Source organism: Abramis brama, assembly GCF_963993115.1.
Source record: "Abramis brama genome assembly, chromosome: 24".
NCBI lineage: Eukaryota > Metazoa > Chordata > Actinopteri > Cypriniformes > Leuciscidae > Abramis > Abramis brama.
This window is the reverse complement of record NC_139986.1, coordinates 11,328,864-11,355,111: the sequence shown is the minus strand read 5'-3', so window position 1 is coordinate 11,355,111 and position 26,248 is coordinate 11,328,864. Positions and strand designations below refer to the sequence as shown.

The following is a 26,248-nucleotide window of genomic DNA, read 5'->3' as shown; positions in this document are numbered from 1 at the left end:
CTGATGAGCGAGACTGGAGTTGTGTGCTTATACTCGGCCCCTAATGAGGGAATTAGGGAGCAGAGAAGAACGTCCCCCATACTAACTTCCTCCCTGAAAAAAAATGAAAAGGCAAGCGAGAGCGAATGAGAAAGAAAGGGCAAATAGTCAACTGTCAGGCCCAATCAATCCATTAGGAGCTTTGCCTTTTGCCTCGCAAAGGGGAAAAAGTTAGTGTGCTGGCCCTGCACTAGATGTTTGTCCTTGAGTTTTATGCATAGACAATATCTACATTCTATAGGGACTTAATGTTCATGGTTCATTGTGACTGTCCTATGCAAAACACATTACTGAGATAACTTCTGTAGGGATAGGTTCACCCAAAAACGAAAGGCCGGAGGCAGAAAATTTTTTGTAACAAATCAAATATCAGTTTGTTCCTCACACAAATGTCTTGGATATCTATAGAAGACATTTGGTGAACCTTTTTGTCAATATCTACTATTTGTTGCAAAGAAAGTAGCAGCCAATACATTCTCCAAAACATGTTACTTTGTATTTCACTTTTTAAGGTGGACTATGCCTTTGGGATTTAAGGATATGTCCTAACATATTTTAGGATAAATAGCCAAAAAGTATAAATTAATTGGATTAAACCAAAAAAGCTGCATATTGAGAGAGTGCTTGTCCTGAATATGCCCCAAAAAACTATGAAAAAACTCACCATAGTGAGGGTCCAAGTATCCATTGCGAGGGTCCATAGCAAACAGCGTCCCCCGATAGGGCAGGGTGTGGTCTGCCAGGTGGGGCAGAGAGCTGTGAAGTTCTTTCTTCACCAATGGGGAGCGATCTTCTGTAGAGGTGGATGGCTCCTCACTCAGTTTTCCTGATGTGCCCAGAACTGTGGTCCGCCCACTGATGGCATTACGCCTCTCGCGATGATACGGGGAACCTGAACTGTCATCCTCTAAATGAGAGGGAAAAAAGGGGAAAAAAAAGAATGAATATGAATACTTTTATTGATAAAATATGAATATTTTAATGTATTTTTACATTTTATTTGTTTTTTATTATTACTAAATATAATTTTCAATTTTGCCACTTTATTGAGTAGCAGTACAAAGTACCACGGCTAAATGTGTTTGCATGTGTGCTAACTCCTAATTCATGCTTGCAAAAAAAAATAAAAAAAAATAAATTATTCAAGCAGTAATACATAATTTGATCAATTTTAAGTTCATCTCACAGTGCAGTAATGTTTGTGTCCAGTCCAGTTATGGTCTAAATCTGCAGTTCTCAATCTTTTTTACTTCAGTCACCCCCCAAAGACAATATTTAAAGGCTCTTGTACTATTTCTTGTACTTCTGCTGTATTGATAAAAAACTGCTCATTTTGAAACTTTATTTTCAGAAACTGGAAGTGGCAATATATTAAATAATACATAATTCAAATAATTAAATTTCATATTACCCAGAGTTTCAATAACTGAATTTTATTCAGCATTTCTACCTGCTAAAACATTTTAGAGCTAAACATAACTAAATCATTATAAAACATGATGTTTTAGGATTTAATTAATTTCCACAAATTTCCAGGTCTGGAAATCACACTTTTAAAATCCCCTCATATTTCCAGGTTTTCAAAGAAAATGTTGGTGCTTACATTTTTTAAGGGCATTACATAAGAATATGTAACATAAGCTTAACAAACATATAACATATAACAAACATAAGCTTGTTTCCAAGCAGCACAGCAGTAATGACTTTATGAACTTCTTCACTTATAAGATTGATAATAACAGGGAGAAAATTATAACTATGCAACCGTCTACTACAGTATCGCATCAGGCAGTGCATTGTAGTCTCCCTATAAATTCCATTCATTCATTGCTATAGGAGAGGAAGAATTTTCTAAACTCGTTAAATCATCTAAATCAGCAACATGTATGTTAGACCCTATACCGACTAAGCTACTGAAAGAGAGGTCATAGATCCTCTTCTTAATATCATTAATTCATCTTTGTCATTAGGATACATATACCAAAAACTTTTAAGCTGGCTATGATTAAACCGCTTTTTAAAAAAAATGCAACTTGATCCTACAGAATTAGTCACACTGCCAAAAGAACCAAAACCTGGTTTAATGACCATGGTATTACTGTGTAATTACTGTGTGATTTCATGTAATATTCTAATTTTCTGGGATTTTGATTTCGTGGGTTTCATAAGCTGTAAGCTATAATCATCAAAATTATAACAACTAAAGGCTTGAAATATCTCACTTTGCATGTAATGAGTCTATATAATATATTAGTTTCACCTGTTAAGTTGAATTCTTGAAATAAATCAACTTTTTGATGATATTCTAATTTTATGACCAGCACCTGTACAGGCCAATCTCGAATCTACCTTTTCTGTCAAAGATACTAAGGCAGTATCTTCACAACTATGTTCCTTTTTAGAAAGAAATGATATCTGCAAGGATTTTCAATCAGGATTTAGACCGTACCATAGTACTGAGACAGCTCTCATTAGCAGTGTTGTGCAAGTTACTTCCAAACTGTAATACATTATACATTACTTGTTACTGTTATTTAAAAGTAATTCTTTACCTTACAATATTACTGTCTCAGAATTGTAATGCGTTACATTACTCCTGTATTACTTTTGAGTTACTTTCACCAAAATAACTACAGAAGTAGAACTTAACATTCTAAAATGACTAGGGCTGTAAAGATATGTGATATGAAACCGCGACACTCAGATCCACAAACCTGTGTCACGGTGCGCGGTGTGAGAAGGCAGAACTCCCCCTTCCAATTCCCAGAGTTATCCTTCCCGTCCAGATCCAAAGCTACCACATCTTTAAATTACTATTAGTATTATTTGAAATTAACATTATAAAATACGGACCTACACCACAAAACTAGTTGAGAATAAATTCTTTAAAATTGAGCAATTCCAGCGTGGACCTGACATTTGCTGTAAAAACCTGAAATATAAATTCTCAGAAAATGCATTTAATACCAATATATTGAAACGACTGTTTATATATCCATAGGCTACTCCCTTAATAAAGGAGACCAGATATTAGAAAAATATCAATCTACACACATGCATTTTATATTTAATATGAGGGAAATAGACATGTATGCATGCGTGACACAAAAAAATCTTTAACTTTTAGGTAGCAAAATATTTTTTAGTAATTCTGTGAATTACGCTAAGTAAACCAAAATTAATACTACCCACCGGATGAAGAAGGGTTGGCTCTCCACAGAACATAATATATTCATTTTATTTTATTTTATTTTATTTTATTTTTGTACCGAAACTCAGAGTCTACTTGCCTCACAGTCAGACATGTCTACTTTTAAACAGAGCAATTCAAAACGAAAGAAAACATAGGCCTACTGCTCTCTGGTTAGAAAGAAAACACAGAACAAACAGAGTAATGCGCATATGTCCATCCCGCGAATGTACAGTCGTCTTCTACCATATTCTCATTATTAGCCGCTTTTCCACTGGCCAGCGCGATCACAGAGACCGAAATCATGCCTCGCGGCACTCCTGCTAAACCTGTCCTACACACGCTTTTACTGGACTATGTCACACAATACAAAGGTACACCAGCAAGAGGGAGATGAATGAAATAAATCGCCATACAAATATATCAGAAGCTGTCATTTAGTCGTTATTTACAAACTTGGACACCACACGCGGCTATTGACTGACCACGAACATGTAATAACTTAGGCATTTTTCATTCGTTAATGTCTCGCGGTCTGGCTGTTTTTTCCCCCGTTTTGTTTTTTTTGAACAATTAAATTTTGGGCTAAAAGTGTGTTGTAACGCAAGCGTTACTGAACATGTACCGAGTAAAATATTACTGAAAATTGATTAGTAATGCCTTACACTACTGCGTTACAACAAAAAGTAATAAGTTACTGTAATACATTACTTTTGTAACGCGTTACTCCCAACACTGCTCATTAGAGTCACAAATGATTTGCTCTTATCATCCGATCGTGGTTGTATCTCTCTATTAGTGTTACTCAATCTTAGTGCTGCATTTGACACTATCGAAAACAACATTCTTTTAAATAGACTTGAAAATTATGTTGGCATTAGTGGAATTGCATTAGCATGGTTTAAATCATACTTATCTGACCATTATCAGTTTGTAGCAGTAAATGAAGAGATGTCTTATCGATCAAAAGTTCAGTATGGTGTACCACAAGGCTCAGTACTAGGACCGTTGCTGTTCACTCTGTACATGCTACCCCTGGGAGACATCATTAGGAAGCATGGCATTAGTTTTCACTGTTACGCTGATGATACGCAGCTCTATATTTCTTCACACCTGGACGAAACTTACCAATTCACAAAATTAATGGAATGCATAGCTGATATAAAAAACTGGATGACTAGCAATTTCCTACAACTTAATTCTGAAAAAACAGAGATTCTAATTATTGGACAAAAAACTTCCTCACGTAATAACCTAGAATACTGTCTAGCATGTCCTCGTCGTCAGTTAGGAACCTGGGTGTGCTCTTTGATACCAATCTTTCATTTGAAAGTCACGTGTCTAGTATCTGTAAAACCGCATTTTTTTTATTTAAAAAAATATATATCTAAATTACGTCAAGTGCTCTTAATGAAAAATGCGGAACAATTAGTTCATGCGTTCATGACATCAAGGCTAGATTATTGTAAGGCTATTATGGGTGGTTGCCCTGCACACTTAATAAACAAACTACAGCTGGTCCAAAATTCAGCAGCTAGAGTTCTTACCAGAACCAGGAAGTATGACCATATTAGCCCGGTTCTGTCAACACTGCGTTGGCTCCCTATTAAACATCGTCTAAATTTTAAAATATTGCTAATGACTTACAAAGCACTAAAGGGTTTAGCTCCCCAGTACTTGAGCGAGCTCTTAACGCATTATAGTCCTTCACGTCTATTGCGATCTCAAAATTCCGGCCAGTTGATAATACCAAGAATATCAAAATCGACTGCTGGCTGGCGGTAGATCCTTTTCCTATTTAGCACCAAAACTTTGGAACAATCTTCCAAACATTGTCCGGGAAGCAGACACACTCTGTCAGTTCAAATCTAGACTAAAAACACATCTCTTTGGCCTAGCATACACATTACACATTATAGACTTCTATAATTCAATGTTAGGCTGCATAGATTAGGTCAGCTGGAAACCAGGAACACTCCCCATAAATCCTGATGTACTTGTTACATCATAAGAAGGATGGCGTCTACACTAATATTAGTCTCTCTGTTTATCCAGGGTTTACCGCAGTCCGCCGGATCCATGCCATATCGAGATCTGATGAAGGACCTGCACCTGGACACGATGACAACTAGGGTTGGGCCGATAGACGATGTCATCGTCCATCGCGATGGCTGACAGACATCACGATGTTGACTTGTTATTGCTGCTTCCATAGACACCATTGTATATTTTACAAACTATAAATGTATTGTTTTGCAATAAATTATTTGTATTTAAATGTCTGAAACCTAAAATAAACATTATGTGGTTTAAACACTGAATAGTTGTGATATATGACAAGCGCTGAGCGCGTCCGTCTTTGGCTTAGCGCCAGCCATAGCGCGAAAGCACAGTTTGAATCTGGCAGTTATGTCACGTCACTGTACATTCGCTCCTTAGTGTGCCAAAATCGAAATTGCTGATGAGATGTAGAGGAAAATATCTAGTGGAAAATTAGAATGTTACGTTACGTTATGTAACATAAGCTTGTTGTCTGAGCTTTGCTAATGTCATGGTCATATCAAAACCATCATTATAGCTAGTACTACAATAGGAAAATTCATGGCCACAAAAACCGATACATAGATACACAATGCAAATACACAGAGACACTCATAGGTAGACAGACCTACAGACAGCGGCAATAAATATGTGGAACAAGTCTGGTCACGCTAAGAGTTCGGGTAGTGCAGGGAGGCATTGTTAGTGCTAACGTGTGCTTTAGGGAGCTCTTTATGGGTTTTATGTGCAAAGCCTCCTGGGCTTGGCCTCTTCCAGGCAAATGTGCAGGTTCATAGCTTCACACAAGAGCAATGGAGTGACTCTGTGTCTCTGCTTGCCGCAGTCTGTGAAATAAAACAAGCCAACATTCAACATCACAGCAGCAGTCAGGCAAGGATTTCCCACAAGCGCTCTCTCTCTCTCTCTCTCTCTCTCTCTCTCTCTCTATATATATATATATTTTTTTTTTTTATATATATTTTTTTTCAAAGACACAGAATCCCATGGAGAGGGCAGCTGAGTCTTTTCCCTGCATTCCAAACTGCCCATTAAATGGCCTCATGGGTAGTATCAACGCCCACAAGCTATCCGCCTTCTCTCTCTCTTTCTCTTTCCCTCTCTTTCCATATACCAGTCTTTTAACACTGTTCCTGCCTCTCTCTCCTATACACACACACCAAAAGAGGTGTACTTGCCTTATTTCTATGTCTGCAAGTAATCTGTTCTGGCAGACAGAGTTGGACTTGTACCCCACAGGGACAGTCTCCAGTGGTCTAAAATGGGGCAGAGAGAAGCAAGTTTACAGGGCTTTGCAGGGTTTACAGGGTTTAGTGTTTGATCTTTCTTGAAGACACATGACCCATTACCTGACCCCATCTGGGTCATGACCTCTCAGCCTAGAATAAGTAGTGGAGCAACCCATAATTCAGTCATCTAACCTACCATACCCTTTCACTGCTGTAGAACATCACTCACTGCTTTTTAACCTTCAGGAGTTCAGTTCATAACTGCAGCAGTAGGGGTCAATGAGGTCACCGATGATGTCATTTAAAGGGACTGTGAGAATTCTGTCATTTATTACTCACCCTCATGTCTTCAAAACTCATATGACTTTCTTTATGCAGTGGAACATAAAAGTGAATTCTTAAAGACTGACAAAAATATTGAAGATATTCCCTAAAAATCTTGACATCTGTCTTAAAAAAAAATTAATTTAATCTGCAAGTGTCTTGCAGTCAACTACTAGCAACAGCACACATTAGCATTTTTTACTGTATCTAGTGTAAAGTGTTGGTAGGAAAAACAACAAATAAAAATAAAGGTTCCACATGCAGGTTTTCACAACAATGCCATAGAAGAACAATTTTGCGTTTTTAAAGAACCTTTCAGTGAACAGCGAACCTTTCTGTCTTAGTGTGAAGAACAATTTAAGAGTGAACATACAGCCTTGCTTTATGTAACAATCCTCAAAATAAGCACCAGCTCCATTCTTCAGCACAAAATCCCAACATTAAATGAACATTAAATACTAGTTTCCTCCTTTTATCATTTGGCACAAAAACACATACATAAACAGTTAATATCATAATTTACCACTGCACAATTTATTATAATTGTAGGGAAATAAAATGACCAGCACATTATGTCAAATGCCTCCTTCTTTGTTCCACATTAGGAATAAAGTCATACAAGTTTGGAATAACAAGAAAAAAAAAATGTCATTAGGTGAACTATCACTCACATGTTTAGCGAAACTAGACCAGCAGACGCTGATATTTGAAGCTTTATCAGATTCTTGTATCTAAGCACTTTAAAAAAGCAGCACAACTTTTTAACAAAATACAGACCATAAGACTGTAATTTGCAAAGTAAAAGAGTGCTGGCCTTGGGAAAGCCAGCAAGAGTTGGTCTGACAGAATAAATTGTATCAGCGGGTTCTGGTGGAACGGAACACTTGTGTTTTGGCATGCGAGAGCGGTTGTGACTCAGGTCATTAAGCTCAAACTGTAAACCTCCTCCGGTTTGGCCGAGTTTAGCAGTATGCCGTTGCTGATGAGTGCTGCTCTAATGCTGGGCTGTTTTAAAATCTTTCTGTTCTAAAAACTCTAGTGTGGAGGCATGGAGCTGCCGCCAAATGTCCCGTAGCGCTGGAGCTAAGGTTAGCGCTTGGCCCAGCTGTACTGTGCTGTAGCAAGGAAAAGCCAATTAAAACTATGTGGATTAAAGATAGTATTTTATGTATCACTATGGAATACACTTTACAAACAGTCATGATAGAGAGTATTCAAGGTTCATCGATCCATGAAAAATGACAGCATCAGTTGGTTTATAAGTCTTTAATCCTATACTGCAAAGCCAGTGATCTTATTGAGGGAATAATAGCACTTATAAAGTTAAAGCAGGATTAATAGGCCTGCTCCCATAAAACCACAATATTAACATAAAGGGATTTAAGTATCATCCTGTTACCATGCTCAGACACACACACACACACACACACACAGGATTTGAAAGTGAATACTGAGGTATGGGTATATGGAAATAAGGGAAGGAACAGTCCTGACTAAAAACAACCTAAATTCAATGACTATTTTAAATTTGTTTATTTTATTTTATTTTATTTTATTTTATTTTATTTTATTTTATTTTATTTTATTTTATTTTATTATTTTATTTTTCTGTACCGAAACAAAAATATTTTTTGAAAGTTGTATTTAAAATTTACTTCACTCAAAAATGTCTTGATTTAAAAAAAAAAAAAAAAAATGTTAAGCCTATGTTTTATTTACTTATATTTTTTAAAAAAAATTGTTATTTTAAATTAATTTATATTAGAAATTAGATTACAAATCTACAGTCTACCCCTGAAGAAATCTACTTTTATTTATAGGGTGCACGTTTATGTGTACAGTATGATTCTTTGAAAGGGTACAATGTTTCTGTGCAAACCTCAGGATTCACAAGTGCTCAACTGTGAATTTAGTAAATAAACTGTCTCATTGACTACTGTGTGGTCTGTCTTAGACTCTTCCGCCCGGGGGTCCTAGCCTTCCTTACCCCCATAATGCTAATATTTCCCCCTCCGGCTACTACAGAATAGTTTTTGTTTATGGTGCCAGGAGGCACCTACCAGGAGGGGGATGCTGTAATATTTTCATTCACTTCCTGTCATGCCTCCAGTGAACCTCCTGAATCTATGCAGATCAGACAAGCCTGAGTCTCCATTGAAGAACGGCATCAAAGTTTACAGAACCGTCTATATTTTTTATGTGATCAACCTGATCATTGTTGCATTTCCTGTCCAATAAAAACCAAGGCTGAAACAACTAAATGAGTCAAAGTGAGTACAACCCCTTAATCCACACAGTTTATCACTTCCCATAACACTATGGAATGCCCATTCCATAGGCCCAGGAACATTCTGTTACAGCCTTAGTGGATTCAGGATCTGCAATGAATCTCATACATCAGCAAATTATTCAGGAATTTAAAATTACCATGGTGCCATGTTCGCATCCAATAAAGATCACTGGAGTGGACAATAAACCCATCTGAAAAGGCCAATGGGAAAGACCTGGATTAAGCTTCAAATTGAAATATTTCCTACTGAAGAACTCGCTCTGTATGTCATTTCCTTACCTCTTCATTCCATCATACTAGGACATAAAGCTTCTTTAATTATTAAAAGATTGCGATCTCGATTTGAACACCCACGCAATCTCATTTCTAAATGACGATTCGCCTGTGTCTATTAAACCTTTGACAAAATCACACCAGAACAATTCAAAGAACAATCCACAGCTTCGCCACTATGTATAAGTATGAAACACCTTTGCAAACAGCTCTACTAGGACGTCCAAGTTTATCAGTTCATGATCCACACAGATCATGAGGCACTACAGCAATCTGTCACGACACATTAAAGAGCCACAAAATGGTATTTGTTTAATTTTCTTAAAAATTTAAAAAATTTGAACTTGAATTTTAAGTAACCTGTTATATCTTGCCTGTCGGCACGTTGTCAGTGTCCTCTTTGCTCCGCGATGTATTCTTCACTGTGTGAGAACATGATGTGTGGTGTGAGAGCGCCCAGGCTTGTCGGACATAGCAACAGTAACTAAAGGGGGTGGGTCTTTGTGAACAGTCAACAGGCTGCTTTATGTCAAGGATAAGCCACGATAGGCCATGTTATGCGAAGGGCACGATAGGCAAAGATACGAAAATGGCAGAGATTGGCCGTGAAATATGAAAGCCATGAAAGACCACGATAGGCCAGTTAAGAGGAGAAGTATTTGTGAAGACCAAAGCCAATCGATATCACAGGAAAACAGAATGAAACCACCAGTAGCATGCTAATAGAAATGTACCTTGATTATTACTTGACAGTGCCTGCTGAGCATTTAAGTTAATTTTAGAGTCAGATCTTGCTTGAAACTCGAATGATGAGGATTGACTATGTACACCACTTGTCCAAAAATAATGTATTAAATTGAGATGAGTTGGAAAACCACAGTTCCCTGTGTCTGCAGTTAGGAGGATTCTAAACCACTGCATTGTGAAGGGAAGGCTGTTAGGTTTGATAAAATGATAGAAGGTAGTATTTAGGTTCTAACAGGAAGACTTGGAGCACAAGTACTAAAACAATGTCAATTTTCTTGGGCATGACTCCGGCACACAGCTTGATAGAGCTATACAGACAGAACTCCATCTAACCATCATAATCTGGCGAGAGAACCCCCAAAATAAAAAACAGATCGGCATAACAAATAAGTAAAAGAAATACCCAATATACATAGAACAAAGAACAAAGATTGATAAGCTTTGTCGTACAATAGGATGGATAAGAATGCTTTTACTTGAGGATGCTTTATGAAGATTGTTGTTCGATACCTAAGTGAAGGGATAAGCTTACTTTGAGAGAGCCCTGCGAAAGGGGAAGGGTCACGATAAAGCCCAAGTGAAATGCTTATGACCAGGCACAGAGTAACTCTGATGTTCAATGTGTGGTGCGCTGTTATGAACGCAAATCACAGTGATGGTGATGTTCTACATCTACTGCACTGTTTTAAAAAATTAAGACAAGAACAGCAATGATAAGCAATATACAGGCTGCTGCTACGGATGTTGTTTGTTTTTTGGGGTTTTTTTTCACAGGCAACACAAATGTAGCACAAGTATAAAAACATTTCTTACCATCACTGAAAATAACCAGGTAGAGCAGCTCATCACTTAAAAAGGCATACAACTGTCATATGTGTAATGAAATCGGTGTAATTATTATTATTTTTTACACCTTTACAACGGTGTTGAGCATATTAATGCAATGGCTAATCGGAGGTGTTTGTGTTAGCATAGAATCCATTCAGTCGAGATCAAAACGATTCAGAGCTTGTTCACTGCTGAGTTCTTTATGTTAAACTGGTCGGGTCAAAATAAATAAACAAATCGACTGTCTCTTTCCTGTACGTACACACACTAAGAAAATCTGATGCACGTAACAGTATAGCAGAATAAAACGCAGATAGAGATATTAACTGAAGGACATTTTAGCTGAAGGAACATGAACACAAAAGCACACAATTGATGAGTGATTGGAAGTGAGGGGGAGGGAGCGAGAGCCTGAGAATGATGCTCCAGGGTGTGCAGGGCCCCACCAGCCTGACCAGCAGCGCTCCGCTGCTAAACAGATAACAGATTGTGTGCATCAGGTGCCCTCCATGTGATGTCATAGGACTGCCGTCGGCCAGTAAGATTTCACACGTACCTCAGACACCGTCATGCAGGACGTGTCCCCATAGCATCAGCAACTGATGCAGCATTGAGTTCCCCTTGAAAGCGAACCACAATTCTTAGCGAATAATCAGAATAATGAAAATTGCATGTAATCAGAAGTTATGAGGTTTGCTTGTGTCATGTAAACATTTACTGCGATTAAGTCTTTATTCTGATTATTTGAAATAATTACATTATTGGTGCAAATGTAAACATGGTCATTGTCCTAAGGGACAAACTGAGTCTGATCCCCCAGCTGGTTGGCTTTAATCACCACAAAGATCTTTCAACAAAGTCTTATTAGTGTAAGTACTATGATGACCACTAAGCTGAGATATGCTGTTAAGTCCAGAGGCTGACACCAGTGTGAGCAAGACACATGAAGATATGACCCTTACAATGGATTATAATGGCATTAATGCAATTTTACAAGCTCATAAAAAAATAATTTAAAATATCTCAGTCTGCATCAAGTCATTTTGTTCCCTCATTTGAACTAGACCCTGAATTCCTTCAACGTTTACAATGGCTACATCTCAATAGTGGCACAAGTGCACCCCACCCCAGTTGCTATCCTCAAGAACAGAGGATTACACTAATTGACATGTACTTCTTCACAGACCCAATGGCGCTCCTAATGGCTCTGCAAACACTCAACGACAGGAGGTCAACAGCCTCTTGATTCACTCAATAGACAGCAGAGGAGCAACATATCTGATAATCTCCCTCTCTCCTTTCAGCTCTTTTCATTTACTTCATCTCTTCTCTTTATTACTATGCTCCCTACCAGCACTGAATTACATTTCTTACCTCTGTTCTTCTCACTGTCCCTAAAGAAAATGTCATTGCTCAGAGATTTCTCCCTCAAAGCTCAGAAAAGTTATTTATTTATTTAAGTATCAACTTTGTCCCAGATGTTTCTCCTAAAATAACATTAACATACAGTTAACAGTACGAGTATGAAGCTATACATTTAATCTGGATATCATAGAACAGATCATTTAGACTTTGAATTTGACTAGCAATGCTTGAGTTCATGTAGAAATGTTTGACTTTGCAAACTTTGGTCTCTTAGATAATCTGAGCACAACTTAAGGCATTGTTTAGATCTCTTCTGAAATTCTATAGAAACATTTGAGGGCCCTTTTCTCAGAAAAATAAAAGAAGTTAAGAAAAGTCTCCACTTGCACTCAAGTTTAAACTCATTGGAGAAACAACTGAGATATTAAAGCACTCATTTGTGGTTTCTCCTTCCTAAGGGACAATAAAAGTGGACAGATTTCATTTAGGTGGTTTCTTTATAAACGGATTCCCGTTTGAGCCATGTTACAGAGCAGAGTTCAAAAGTTTCCTTCAGACTTTCAGATGAAGGTGAGTGTGCTATTGCACTCTGGGCTTAGCAGGGCTCTGATGTTGAGATTACAAATGTCAGGAGGCAGATGAGAAGGATTTCCATTGCCTGACCATCAACCCTTCTTTTCTTCCCCTCGTTTTTCCCCCTCAGTTTTCTTTTATTTATTTAGCAATTTTGGCTCCACCATTGCTCCACAGATTCACCAGTCTTTTCACCTCAACACAAAAACAGCAAGCTTGTTCTCTGTGGACCGGGAGGAAAGCGTGCTCCAGTGGAAAAAAAAACAGAAAAAAAAAACAGTGCAAAAGAGGGGAAGAGAGAAGGGGAGAGAGGAAGAGTGATTGTGCTCCCTCTCTCTCTCTGTAGTGATTGAATTTCTTAACATCTTTTCAAAAATCGCTTAAATGCCTGGAGGCGAGAGGAAGAAACAAGCTAATGGTGGATGGGGAGCACTGAACAAATTTCAGAGCCCTTTCCTGCTTGCGTTTGAGGTTTGAAAGCGAGCGCCCTGCCTTTCAAGTTTCAAAGTCCTCCTTTCTCCCGTGGTGTCACTGAAGGATTTGAAAAGAAGGTAATTGTGCTCACTGCCGCCCTGATCAGAGGCACACAGCCTAGGCTCTAGTATTTCACCAGCTCTCAGTACCATAGGAATAGACTCGGCAACTCTGCTCCAACTTTCCCCCTCTCTCCCCCTCTCACTGGTTCTCTCTCTCTCTCTCTCTCTCTCTCTCTCTCTCTCTTACTCTCTCCTGTTCTTTGTGTGTCTCTTGATCTCAGTCTCTCGCTTTTTTCCACTCACTTTCTCTGAGTCTTGATCTGGGCTTCTCTCTCTACCAATTGGATCTCCCTCTGTGCATGGTTGTCCTCTGACAATCTCTCTGCTCTTTTCTGCCCTACTCTTTCCTGCTCCCATCTTTCCCTTACTCTTTATTACATTTTGGGGCAAGAATTGTAAAGTCTGCTAGAAACCTTCCAAAAACATAAGTTACACATTTTTATTTATTTTTTATTTTTTTACTATTAATTAAATTAACTGTCTGAAAGAACTGATTCACTAAAATGAATCACCAGTGTTGATGCCACGAGGGGGCCTGGACCGGCTACCTCATTCACTGTGCCCCCTTACCTCTGCTCCAATACGATTTATGCTGCTGGCTTTCTGAACAAACTGATTCATTAAAATGAATCATATTTCCCAATTCAATTTGTGAGACTTCGGCAGAAAGATTTATTTATTTTTATGGTTCATTACAATAAACCGATTCACTAAAATAAATCAGACTTCCCCAACTCAACAGATCCTCAAAGATCCAATTATACGATCTTCTGGTGAGCTATTTCTGGCGCAGATCATAGCGTGAGGATGCCTCTGCAATCTGTCCCAGCTATTTCTTTTCCTCCTATTTCCTACTCTTTTCTACCTGCAACCCATACTAGTCAAGAAGGATCAACAAGGAAGCCTCTAGCTCAGCCCTCCACGTGTACAGCCCCAGCTCGCTGGCCATCTCATACCCTCGCCACCTCCACCTCCTTCTCACGCAGTAGCCCAGGAACTTCTACCAGTATCTTCACAACTTCACTCTCTACAACTTCCTTCTCTCCTTACATCAGTTCCTACCAACGAATCCCATTGTTCTTTCGAATGCGGTCCCTTAACCATTCACCTTAATGATTCCATCCCCTCTACCAAACGGGTACTCACCTTTTTGGAATTCTGCATAGCTTCAGTAGATTAACAGAATTCATATGCGCCGCCTTTCCCACAAGACGTAAAGAGCTAAACGACTATCTCTCCATTATAGCTGAGCTCAGAATCTCTTTTAGCGGTAGTCATTTATACACGTACCACAAACCGCAAAAATGTGCCGCTCGCATTACCCATTGGAATCAGTGCCCATATTGAGGGGCTCTTGATCTCGAACTTTACAACAAAGTTTTCTTGGGCTGTTGAAGGCTCTCCTGCACCATTTGCAGATTGATCACTCACATAACTTCGTCCCCAAATAACACAGGATCCCCCAACACTCCCTGAACCGCAAGTGCCCAAGTCTACATCATAAGTCCTCCATTCCAAGGGCGAACACAGCATTCAGCCCATTAGTTTAAACTCAGGGAAACAAGTCTGTAACAACTTCAATAACTTTGGCCGTGTTAGACCATGGTGCCGCTTCCTCCATATTTGCAGTTACTGCGGTGGAGCTCACACCAAGAGTATGCCCTGTACACTGTTCTTCAGCAAATCTAAATAAAAATCTCAAAAAGAATCTCTCTTCCTGTATCATCATTTCCTCTCTAGCAAACAAAGTTAAAAAAAATGTACACATTACCACATTTCTGGTTTGAAAGAAGGTTTCGATCCTGGCTTGGAAAGCCTAGCAAATTCCAGTTTAATCTGTGACAAACTCCAGTAAGCCTCAGCCGAACCACACTCAGTAGATGCCCTCATTAAAAAAGAAGTCGATTCAGCCGGCTTCATGATCGGTCCTTTCCATTAAATTCCATGCCTCTCTACCCAAGGAAAAAATAGACCGAATAATCGCCATCTCTTCAAACTTGCTAGAAGCCTCCCATTGTAGCAAGCATGACTTGATCTCTCTATGCCCTTTAAACTATGCCATGTGCATAATTCCACAAGGCAGGCCTTTCATTTAGCTGTTTCTCCCAGAACCCTACAATCTTCCTGGAACTCCTTTAAAAACTTCCACATAGTTTATAATATAGCTTTCCCAGATTTTTCCCTCCTCTCAATAAATTATTTTATTTCCCACCTGAACAGTACCAAATCCATTCAGCCAGGATCCATTAAAATCTACCTCAGTGGTATACATTTCTTGTTTAAACTCATCCACGTCCACCTGAGCCCCACTATCTCAAACCCCCAGACATCTCTTCTTATCAAAGGCCAACAAAAAACTCACTCTACCAAACCTGATACCAGGCAACCTCTAACTAACAACCTCCTAGGCATATTTCTGACTAACCTCCGCTCTGGCCTTTTCTCTCCAAACACGACCAGAACCCTAGACGCTATGTTCAATTTAGCCTTTTTTGGCTTCCTTCGAGTTTCAGAATTCACAACCAATTCCACTTTCAACCCAGCTATCCATCCAACCTTCTCAGATCTTCAAATTTTAAACCATGACATGATTCAATTCAACATCAAACAAAGTAAAACCGACCAATTGAAACGTGGCAATTCAGTCTTCATTTTCAATCTGCCAACATCCATTCAGCCCTACCAGTCCCTTGCTGCCTTCCTAACTCAGAGGCATTCACAAATCAACTCTCCGTTCGACCCTCTATTTGATGATGAGTAGGAACAAAAAATTGTCCTCACTGGCTCAAGCATCCCCACAAAATGTTTTCCTCCCACTCTTTCCGCATAGGAGCATGTACCACAGCTGAATTTGAATTTGAATTGCAGTGTGGGCTCTCCCGTTCATCTAAAACAAGAGCTTTCACGTCATATGTTTATTGTGGGCTCCCCATTCCAATTGCAGTGAGGGCTCTACCATTCGAATCGCAATGTGTGCCCTTTGTTCGGGTGCAGTGGGGGCTCTCCCCTTTCAGCGCGATTTGCGCTGTGTGATCCTTCATGTTCTATATCATGGAGGCTGTCCCGCTCGAATCCCAGTGTGGGTGCTCCTATCCAAACAGTGGCCTGGAGGAACCTGGAAGTTGTCCTTTGACAGTAGCAGGTCCCTCGTTTTCTCATGCGATTCAGGTCCTTGCGTTAGAGGGAGGGAAGCAATGCGTCTAATACACATTGTAGGATCCCTCTTTCTGTGGCTGAAGGAGGGGTTATCACTTTGGATATTGTTCGGCTCGCTTTTCCAAGGATAAGGGCCTCCTTCCTCACTCATGACATTAGCCGCTTTCCGACCAAGTAGTTACAGGAACTTAGTTATAGGAACTGTCCACTTCTAAACAGTTCTATGAACTACTCTCCCCAAACTCGGTTTTGCTGTTTGCGTTCGCACTGGCCATAGGAACTGGTAGGAGGGGTAAAGGAGTGACGCAAGCACGGTGACTTTTATTTTGACGGCGCAACGGACCTTTATTTTGGCGGCGCTGGGAACGCCAGAGCAAACAATGCTCACATTCTCTGTGTTTTTTAGTTAGCGATCTGTTTAACAGTACTGTTTAATATGTTATTAGATAGAACTGTTATAGAAAGTAGACAGTATATGAAAAAAAGGTTATTAGCCTATGCCGTGTGGTTGATGTCCAGTGTTGCTAGCTGGGCAGATAAACATAATCATGTTTGGCTTGGTCCCCTCAAAGTTGCGTTGGATTTTCTCTTCAGCATAAAGGTTTAGAGACCCATCTATCACTGTTTTCCATGTTTGTATAGTTAGTTTCTGGAGTAAATATATAGGCTATAATCTGTGTGTTTACATTATAGCTGTTTTAAAAATGGCGGGTCAATCAGCGTACACTAACGTCACGGGTAGTTCCTATAGTGCTGGTTTAGACCCTACTCTGAAGTAGGACCTAAATTAGTTCCTCCAAATGGAGTTCCTAGAACTAAAATCGTTCCTAGTTCCTGCGGTGCGAACACGCCGACATCCGGGTACTTTAGCCAATAGTTCTAGGAACTGTGAAAAGGTTCCTCTGGTCGGAAAGCGGCTATAAGAGCTCCCTGATATCTGACTCATGCCCCTCCACTGCGAACAGCAAGCCAAATATGCTTAACCTTATTAACTTAAAGATTATATGGGCAAATTAACTCGTTAAGTGAAGTTCCAAAAAGTAATTTCGGGAGGAGTGAACCCATCTAAAAACTGCCAGAGCATATAAGCAGCCGCTCACCTGGCTCTAGCATCCGCTGTTTTGGCATCCCTCCACCTCCCCAACTCCACCAACATAATTAGGTATCTTGTTACCATACTCATCATTCAAGCATTAGTAGTCCCACTGGGGGGGTATATCTAAGCTTGAGTTGAAGTTGCTTCTTCGAGCCCCTCCACTGTGGACAGCAAGCCAAATACGCTTAGCATTATTATCTTAAAAATTATATGGGCAAAGGAACTCGTGAAACATTGGAAAATGTACATTTGTGGAAAAATTATAGGTATTTTGAGAATGGTTGAGCTATTGTCACACTTAAATTGAGTTAAGTAACCAACTAATTTTATTTAAACACTCCTCAACACTGTAAATAAGAGATGGGACAGGAAAGAGACAGAAAAGAGCACACAAGATGCCAAAAATACAGGAGAGATCATGAGGACAGGCCAGAACATTGTTCTTGTGACCAGTGAGGGATGTCTCTGGCAGTGGGATGGGAGTTTCTAAAGTTGAAGGCTGGTATAAGGCTAGTATAAGGATAAGCTCAAAGGCAGAGCTGTCTTCTTATTTTCCTCTAGCTCTCTGCCCTCTTTTCGATGCATGCCAATCATCTCTCACCCTGCTCAAAGTTGAACCGGCTCTCCTGCTGCTGAGCGGTCGGCTAATGCCAGTCAACATGCAACAGAGTAGCACAGAGGCCATTTACGTCAGAGTTGCACAGTGTTGCACACTGTTTCCGGTAAGGATGCAGGCTTTGTTAATGGAAAAAAAAATGGAGAAAGCAAAAGGTCAAGACTGAAAATCCACCTGCAGATGTTTTGAAGGGTCTGTTGTCAATAGTTGAGGTTGGTGTAGCTGGGGAACTTTATTTATTTATTTATTTTTTTGCGGTGGTGTTGGTGCTGATGTGTGGGGAGTTACGGTGGAGGAACAGAGGAGCTTGTGGTAAAAAACAAAACGTTTTTCAAAGCTTTCTCCTCCTGTGAAGTAATCCCTCTGTCTTTTTCTCTCCTTATTTCTTTATCTTGCAAATCAACTTGCAGGAGAAGCAGCCATTAACAATGCAAAGAGGACGCAGATATTCCTGTGCTTGGCATGCGCATAATAACGACACCTCTCCAAAGGCTTACCTGATTCGTCAGCCTGGCACCTGCGCTAAAGACCATAGAATCATTTGTGATCAGAAAATACCCAAGGAGAGAGTGAGAGGGGGAACAAAACAGAGAGGAAAAAAAACAGTTTCACCAAACTCGATAGAAAGAGAAGAGCAACAGGATTACTACAAGTGTGTGGGATATTCCTCCTCCTTGGCTCCCCATGCAGTAAGAAGGCAAAAGGTTCTCAAAGACTTATCCTTTAACCCCCACCAGGAGAGGTTTAAAGCCAAACTAACACATCCTCAAAGATGGGTTCAACTTCCCATTGTGGAGGCCAATAATCTATTTGATACAGAAATGGTGGGTAGATTACAGAGTAGAACAAAGCAAAAGATCTGCACAACACACTATTTTTAGGGGTTATTTAGTATTCAAAACTTTGAGGACAGTAAGTTTTGGGGACTACATTTAAAATAATTTTTACTTTTATTCAGAAATTATGCATTAAAGTGATCAAAAGTAACAGTAAAGACATTTATCATTTAAAAAAAAAAAAAAAACATTTTTAATAAATGCTGTTCTTTTAACTTTCTATTCATTAAATAATCCTGAAAACATGTATCACACTTTTCAAACAATATTAAGCAGCACAACTTTTCAGAAAACAGATATTTTAAATTGACTTATATGGTTTATTAGGGGTTCAAGCACGAAGTGCTGAAACCCTATTGTAATTGTAAGGATTCGTAAAACGCATCGTGCAGGCCAAACCGTAAGGCCTAGAGACGTGAAACCTGGCCAGATGGTAGGCCTCCATTCGGGGACAACCTATCAGAGTATGACCCCAATTGGCCCATAGGTGGCGCTACAGCAACCAAAAGTACAAAATCGCTCATAACTCTTAGGCCGTTTGACCTAGTGTCTTACACCACTGTGATCCCTGGCTCAAGGCCGACAAAATGGCTATCTCCAAATTCGATTTAGGCAGGAAAAATTTTCTGCTATGTCGCATTTTGTCCAAAACCTACTTTTGCAAACTAGTCCCTGGTTTTTGGCCCGATCGGAACCAGACCAGTCTAGGACAATTCTCTGGACTCTCTAGATCAATAATTATCAAAAAAAAGTTGAACTTTTGCATTTGGCTGGCTGTAACAGGGTCATTTAGAAAAGGGGTGTGGCATATAACTGTTAAAAAGCTTTAAAACCATATATTTCCTATGGTACATTGCCTATATTGGCTGTAAATGGTATTTTTCATCTATTATGTCAGTGGTTACATGCTTGCTAAATAAAACTTAATAACTTTTGATGCTTTTGTGCTTAAAGGCCTTAACTGCTTGAACCCCGATAAATGCTGCTTGCAGCTTTAATTATTATTATTATTATTATTATTATTATTATTATTATAATTATAACTTTGTAAAACTATCAACGAATGGTTATTAGGAATACAAATGACCATAATACTTTTTTTTTTTTTTTTATGGCTAATGATTATGTTTTAAATTTCTAAACAGCTAGGAAAAATTGAAAGCTGGTGTGAAGAAAAAATATAAACAGATTCAGATGGCTTCAGAATGGCTACACCCTTTCTAAATACAGCCTAAACACTTCCAACGGAAAAATCAGATTATATCTTCAAATGAAAATCACAAAATGTTTTATCTTGAGCCACACAATTCAGGTTATGAGAGTAAAAATAGAAACGGAAATGATAATAGCATCAGGGATCTAAACACAAGATCAGAGGGAGTCATTTTAAGATTCAGAGATGCGAAATACTTCACATTTTGTATTTCCCAAAGTGATTCAGAGCTAAAACACAGAATTGAGAGTAAATTATGACATTTGTCTGTCAGCTCCTTATAAGCATCTTTGCAAATTCAACAGCTTCCACATATCTCAATTTGGTTGTATACATATCCTCCGCATCCCATGTAGCGCATTCTGCCAAGGGAAGACCAAGGGAATACTTGATGTCCCTGATTCCCTTCCCAGCAGTAGTGAGAAGCTGGGATGCAAGGTATCAAAGACAAGTCAAGGCCTCTTCCCTCTCTCCATGTTCACCTCAAATCAGCGTCACAAAGCTTGAAAGCTCCCCGGGAATCTCGTTTCTCTCCTCCCCCCAGCCTTCTGGGTGTAGCACAGGCATTATCAGAGGTCGGTCTCAATACTCAGGTACGTTCAAGAGCACATGATTGTGCTGGAGAAAGCGAATGCCGGCTGCGGAACTGGGAGTGCTATCAGAGGGGGGACAATGGTGCATTTGGGCTATTCAGAGTTTGCTTTTTCTCTGCAGCCGCTGATGCAGTGCCCATACTCACATCAAACTCAGCTAAAGCATTTGACCAGCCATTCCGAGGCCTTGATCAGACGACATAATGGAGTGTGATTGGTGCTAGCAGGTATGGACCAAACCCAGGTAAGGTGTTGAAAGCAGGAAATGGCTGCATTTTTCCTGAGCAGTGCATGAAAACTAATATGTCAAAAGTATCAAGGTCATGATCTTGTTATTGATCTACATGGCTGAAGAACTTTGAAAATCACCACATTTACATTTTATAATATTCCAACTGTGAATAATCTTGTTTTTTAAGAGCAACAGGAAAAAAAGTCTCATTTTTTTTCTAAAAGGAATTTTAGGAGGAACATCTGAATTATTTTGAGCTATAAAATTCCTGAGAAATAAAATGGCAACCAAGAAATAAAATTTTCCTTTGTGCAAACAATAAGCAATGAATCTTGTTTTAAACTTCATTTCATTTTAGTACAATTATAGATTGTCAGGGTAGATGCCATTTTAAATGAAAGTGGGAGAGATAGATGCAGGATTTGTTCAGTAGTTTGTGCGGTTGTTTTAATTAATCAGATTACAAAAATGAATAAAATAAAAATAAAAATGTATTTAATTAAACACATTTTTTCAACATTTCAGTAGACAAAAAGTCTGGAAAACATTTTGAAAATGAACGTGGCATTGGATTTTAAGACAGTAGCCTTGTAGCATTTACCAAGAACCATTGGATCAAAACATGATGGATGTAATTAACTTTGAGTTCTTTTGCTTGCTGATGATAAACTAAATGCCGAAGCAATGTTTACTCTGGTTTTTGGAGGGATCGGCACTGCTGGCTGAGACACTGGTCTGCTTTGGGTGGACTGAGACGAATGACCCGTGCGTATGCCAGCTTTACGCTGTGCTTGACCGTTAACATATCCCTCCACTCACTCAGCACACAGATCAGGGCCAAGCCTGAGGCTTTCAGATGAACTCACCACAAATCAGCTAGCCAAAATTTACACTCAGGCGAGACCACATCCTTTTCACGAGGCTTTGAAAACAATAATAAAAAAATAAAAAAATCTCAATGTTTCTTCTGAACAGCAGACTTCTTGTGATATATGTAATAAAGCTGGATATTGGAAGTCAAGTCAAGTCACCTTCATTTATATAATGCTTTTTACAATAAGATTGTTTCAAAGCAGCTTTACAGTTATAATAGGAAATAAATGCAACAAAGATTGTTTTGGCAGTACAGCAGCTCTAGAAGAAAGTCATTGTCTAGCTTAAGTAAGTATTTAATTGATTCATTTCCTTTGTAAAAATCATTCGTTATTAACTTAGGGGCCACTTGCACAACACCATTTTCAACTTAAACCAGAAAACTTTTAATGCGTTCTGGCTGTTCATTTACACGACAATGGCTTTTTGGTGGCCTGAGAACGCAAACTTTGAAGTAGGTTTCAAAGTTCAAGTTTTTGAAAACGGGCTTTGAAAGCGATACCGTTATCACCTCCGTGTAAACTTCAAAAATGTGAATCAATGAAAACGGTGATGGCTTGCACATGTTGCACAACTGACAAACAATAATAATTATAGGTACTGTGTTATGTTTGTATTTGTAATTCCCGTTTTGCTCTGCTTTACTGGATTGTGGGTAAAGATGTTCAAGCTAGCAAGACTAGGTCGGTGCAGGCTTTATTAAGACAGTTAACGGGAGCAGGATAATTAGACAGTTCAAAGGCACCTGCTTGCCATCCCATAGGGGCTGGAATTCTCTGGCCCCTTCCCCTCCCCTCTCATTTAAAAGCATGTTAACTCCTATCAGGGGCTAGCAGGCTAATTTAACTTCTGACATTTGATATCTGAGGAATGAGAAGGATCAGCCGTTTAGCCGGAACGGGATTACCCCTCCATCTACCCCCACTCTTTCCGTCCCCCACCCTTATGAGAAAGCTGCTCTCAGTCAGGCCAAATTCATTAATTTGCTCGCTGCTAAGCACTTTATCAATGACGGCGAAATGCCGCTGCATAAAGTGGAGTAGCGTCCCCTATGTTAGTGACTGTGTGGCTGAGATTTTTCAGGCCTTACAGGCCAACTGGTAAACTGCCACATAGTTAACAGTTTAGTCCTATTTGCTCTAGTTTATCGTAAATTTAAATGAAAATGAATTAAATGATCATCTTATAAATGCATTTATTATTTAGTAGAATGATATAAGTGTCACAGCCAATTGCTGTGAAGAAGCACACAATGAAGGAGACAATCAAATAGATATTTAGTCCAAGAATCAAAACAACAAACAGGAGAATAACACAGAGGAACCACAAACACACTGACATCAAATAACACAAGACAAGGAACTAAAAGAAACAGAGGGCTTATATTCAAGGGCAAACAAAGGAGCTATGGAGGTAATAAATGAAACATACAACTCAAATTAATCTGTAGTCATAGAAACAAACAGGAGAGGACTAGGATGACAGAAATAATTAGCGAAATAGAAGCAGAACACAATGTAAACTGAAACAAAAACTCAAATTCAAAATGTGTCAATAAGGGCATTTCTTCAACGTCAACTACATTTGTTGAAAATATTAATAATAATAAAATTAATAATAATAACAACAACAATAATCTAATGATCAAAATATGAAAACTAATAATAATAAAATCATAAAAATGTATAATCAAAATATATAAATCATTTTTAAATCAAAAACAAATCAAGATAAAACTTACTAAAAACTTTGTTAAATTACTGAAATATGAACTCTACAGGGGTCTTGTAAGTATATATCTTACATCAAAGTGGTTCGGATGACTGAAATTCAGGAATTCCTGATGTATTGTGTTGGATTGGCAACCTAAATCCAGAAACATTTAAACAAGCTAAATGCAAGTAAAGAAAAACAAATTCCATGATGGGCCAAACAGTGATAGCAAGACAAAGAGGAGAGAAAGGAATCGCTGGTTTGATAGCAGAGGTATTTGAGCATGTTGTGCTGCTCTGATAAATGTTTGAGCTTCGGCGTGAAAGGAGACGGCTTTGGGTGAAACTGTGTAACACACTGCAGCCCTTTGAAGGTGCAGCTGTTGATGCTTACAGTTTCTCAGCTGCCCCCTTCAGACATAAGGCCCCTTTCACAAGTCACCGTGACAATCAGAATTCCAACCTACAAGCCAAACCTCTTAAAAATATCCAGACAATCAGGATTTCAAACCTCAAATCCGAAACCATTAAATAACATGGCAAATTCTCTTTTGCAAAAAAAGCAGAGTATAACACCAATTGCTGTTGACCTGTTCAACTAGCTCCATATGTAGCGTGACCAGACGTCCCGTTTTCACTGGGACAGTCACACATTTCAGCTTTATTTTTAGTGTTCTGAGTTATAAAAAAAAAACATGTTTTGTCATGAATTTCTTCATTCCTAAACTGTCTTTGCTAGGCGGTCATAAAAGTGAGTACTAGTCTTCTGTCACGTGAGAATAGCCTAATCCAGGGAGTGGGGTCCGTAACCCATTGCCAGGGGGTCTGCGAAATATTGCTATACCGTATTTTCGGACTTCAAGTCACGTATTTTGTATACATGCTACGTGCTACGATTTATATTCCAAAGTGACTTATATAATGCATCTAGCATCAAATAAGCAAAACATAGGTTTATTTTTGACACATTCTTCAGGAAATTGTTCCCAGAGATTTTAAATAAATGTATACATGTTAAACAAAAGATGAAAACCTAGTGGATGCTGCTTAAGTGTGCTACACAAAGTTTCATTGCCAAAGTTTTTTGCCAAGCAAAGTTGTGATAGATACTTTTATATGTCGTTGGGGGGTCCTGTCCATCCCGTCCTGTATTACACCGTGAGAAATCTGGGGCCTCATTTATAACCGTTGCGTACGCACAAAACACGCCCTGAAAGAGGCGTACGCCACTTCCGACGCATAAGTTGTGATTTATAAAAACAAACTTGACGGGAAAATTTGCGCACCTGTACGCAAACTCTGACCCATGCGTACGAACGTTTTGGAGATGGAGCAGTTTGGCGACACCGATGGTGAGCTGGAGTTAAATGTCTTTTTGGTCACTTTTAGACAGAAAATCTAAAGAAAATTAAACATACAGAAAGATAATACAAATATAATTTCACTCACCAAGCTGTTACATGAAACAAATATCCATCCCTTCTTAAATGTCCGCGTCAGCGAGCGCGTTGAGCCGTTTAGTGAAACTGATAATAACAGTTTAAATAAATAAAATAATGATTTAAACTATGTTTTGCTTCTGATATAAACATTTAGATTAAATATGCCATTCAAATTAATGGAGTTAAACACTTAAACATGAAATTATTACTGAGAAGTTACAACATTTTTATATTCAATCAATAGAAATATTTGTTGTGGATGCGATGCTTTTGAACACTTTTCCTGTGGCATGCTGTGTTTTAATGTTTTAACCACAGAGATGATTGCTTATCATGATAATACCAGTTGTCTGAGAAAATAGTTTTGTGCAAATAATGCCCAAGGCCTATCTGTTTCCATTAAAAATATAAATCAATTAAAAATACAATTCGGCCAGTGGAAAATATTGAGAAAAACTTTCTCTGAAATGTATTTTACACTATTTGATTTATGTATTCAAAAACAAGGCAAGGATAGGCAACTACTTGATTTTTATTAATGTAGCCTAATGCGTCTTGTACCGTTAAACGTTATCACGTGGATGAATAATCATATGCAAATGATATGCAGATGAGGATCTGCATAGTAAAACTAGGCGTTGTAAGCTCCATATATGGTTATTTCGGGGAGGAGACGCATGTGCGCACAATCTTCCGCTGACTGGGATTTATCAAGTGAATTCTGCGCAGGTTCTGGCGTACGAACGGTTTTATAAGTCTGAATATTTTTTTGCGTACGCCATTTTTGGCTTTCAGGCGCACGTACATTTTTAGTAAGGTTCCTACGCACAGTTTTATAAATGAGACCCCTGGTCACCCTATCCATATGTGACTCATCACATTAAGACATGCAAAGTTCTTCAGTGAAGGTAATTTTTCCTTAACACAAAATTTTTTAAAAAATGAAAAATGAATTTATGTAAATAAATGTATGATTTAAAACCAATTTTTTAAAAAAAAGAAAACATATGCATTCATGAATTGTTCA

General features: G+C 38.7%; 1 protein-coding gene across 1 annotated transcript in view; it reads right to left on the bottom strand.

Annotated features, from left to right (window-relative positions):
• The window catches only part of gli3 (GLI family zinc finger 3), a 185,906-nt gene that overhangs the window by 110,268 nt on the left and 49,390 nt on the right, over window positions 1–26,248 (bottom strand). The window contains exon 3 of the mRNA XM_084103079.1: window positions 704–946. Within this exon, the coding sequence (XP_083959205.1) occupies window positions 704–946 (243 nt within the window). The remainder of the gene's footprint in view (window positions 1–703; window positions 947–26,248) is intronic.